This window comes from Cyberlindnera jadinii, assembly GCF_001661405.1.
Source record: "Cyberlindnera jadinii NRRL Y-1542 unplaced genomic scaffold CYBJAscaffold_23, whole genome shotgun sequence".
In the NCBI taxonomy this organism is placed as follows: domain Eukaryota; kingdom Fungi; phylum Ascomycota; class Saccharomycetes; order Phaffomycetales; family Wickerhamomycetaceae; genus Williopsis; species Williopsis jadinii.
In genome coordinates, this window is record NW_017963674.1 from 30,581 (window position 1) to 32,270 (window position 1,690).

General features: G+C 43.8%; 1 protein-coding gene across 1 annotated transcript; it reads right to left on the reverse strand.

Moving 5' to 3' along the window:
• Positions 1-21: 21 nt before the first annotated feature.
• On the reverse strand, positions 22-647 carry CYBJADRAFT_175564 (uncharacterized protein; the record flags this gene model as incomplete). Its single annotated transcript, XM_020216718.1, has 2 exons — positions 22-53; positions 116-647. The coding sequence occupies 2 exons, from the start codon at positions 645-647 to the stop codon at positions 22-24; spliced, it is 564 nt and encodes a 187-aa protein (XP_020067978.1).
• Positions 648-1,690: the final 1,043 nt, after the last annotated feature.

Consider the following 1,690-nt stretch of genomic DNA (forward strand, 5'->3'; position numbering starts at 1 on the left):
TCAAATTCATCAGGGAACTTGTCAGGAAGAAGATCCACTATCATCTGATGTGACTTCTTGAGTTCAGATATATCCTCTTCATTAGGCTGCATATAGCTTCGTAGGTATTCTTTACTTCGTATTGGTTCAGCACCATTATTCTCACGTAGTTTTCCTGACATTGTTGGGATCTTGTGACCGCCTGTTTTTTTGTATATGTTGGACTCGTTGTAGTGCCTAACGTTGTTTATGGGTCCAACCGTGGGTTTTGAGCTGAGAATGTTCTCTAGCAGCTCAGAGACAAACTCCTTGAATGTCGACTGTCTATTCAGCTCAGCATCTAAACGTTCCTTGTCCGTGAAATCTGGATACTCATCATTCAGATAGTACTCTTTCTCAGTGTAATCCAGAATAGTATGGATATCACCTTCAAGGGAGGTATGTTTGCCCTCCTGCTCAGCAATGACTTGGAACCCGTTGTCTGATTTGAAATAGAGACTGTGATAGTGTGGGTTCAGTGGTTGGTCAGCGGATCCCTGATCCTCACCCAGTTGTGGAGGAATCGAGTAATACAGCCACTGTGAACACGCTATTACCAACGTCACGGCCAATAATACCACGACCCTTGGAATTGTCCGTACAATCCTGGACACTTTCTTGATGAACATTAGTACGGCAATGTCTTCTATGCGACTGCACAGGCTCCAGAGATGAACAAGTTCAAGAAGAATGAACACGAAGTGCTATCCCTGCGTCAAAAGCTTACTATGCGAAGACCAAAGATAGGTAGATAGATATATATGAACAGCTGCTTCTACTTCACCGAAGGAGAAGTCGAAAGGACGGCACCCGCCTGATTAACTGATGGAATTTCACAAACTGGATAGGGGACGTATCATGCGAGCGTATGTAGTGTGTATGTATGGTCGAAGCCCCAGGCTTCTTCCCTCATCATTAAATGACTGCTGGTGCGCTGAATCCCGGTGTAAGCATAAGCTAAGACGATAGAGTAGAATTATGAAGCCCAAGGCACATTGGATAGCCTTTTCTGTGATCATTGAGGGAGGAATGGCGAGGAATGGCAAGCTGTATTTGGACGCTTAACACACCAGGCGATTACGATTGTTACAGAACTTGCCAGCAGATCAACAGTCATATGGCTGTGTAGGAAGGCGAAGCCTAACGAAAAAAAAAAAAAAACATAAAGCCGTGAGATTATTGATATTCTGACTCTTTACTATATCTAAGAGCTAAAAAAAGACGACAATACTTGAATAACCACTGTTTTCTAGTTGAGTGTCACATGATACTTCTGTCTGCCCAACAGATGTCTACGATATGTCCACCAGGTGTTTGGAGAAGGGGCTTCTATCTTCTCTTAATTCCAAATGGCGCCCACCGCCATGGCTGAACTGGACTCTGGGAGCTGGACTCGCTAGGCTGGGCCGGAAAGGCTGAGCCAAATTTCAGCTTTAAAAATTTGCCCTGGTCCCCGGCGTAGGACAATGACACCGAGACGTGCATAAAGGATGTTGCCAAGTTCTTCGCTCAGATGGCACTAATGCCGATGCTGTGAAATAGTTTTGATGATTAAAGGTTCAAATCAGATATATTATACAATATACAACAACAGATGCTGCGTATGGTTGAATGAGTGCCAAATGGTATGTCTAGTGTTGTAATTACAGCTTCAAGATTATACAAGTACAGG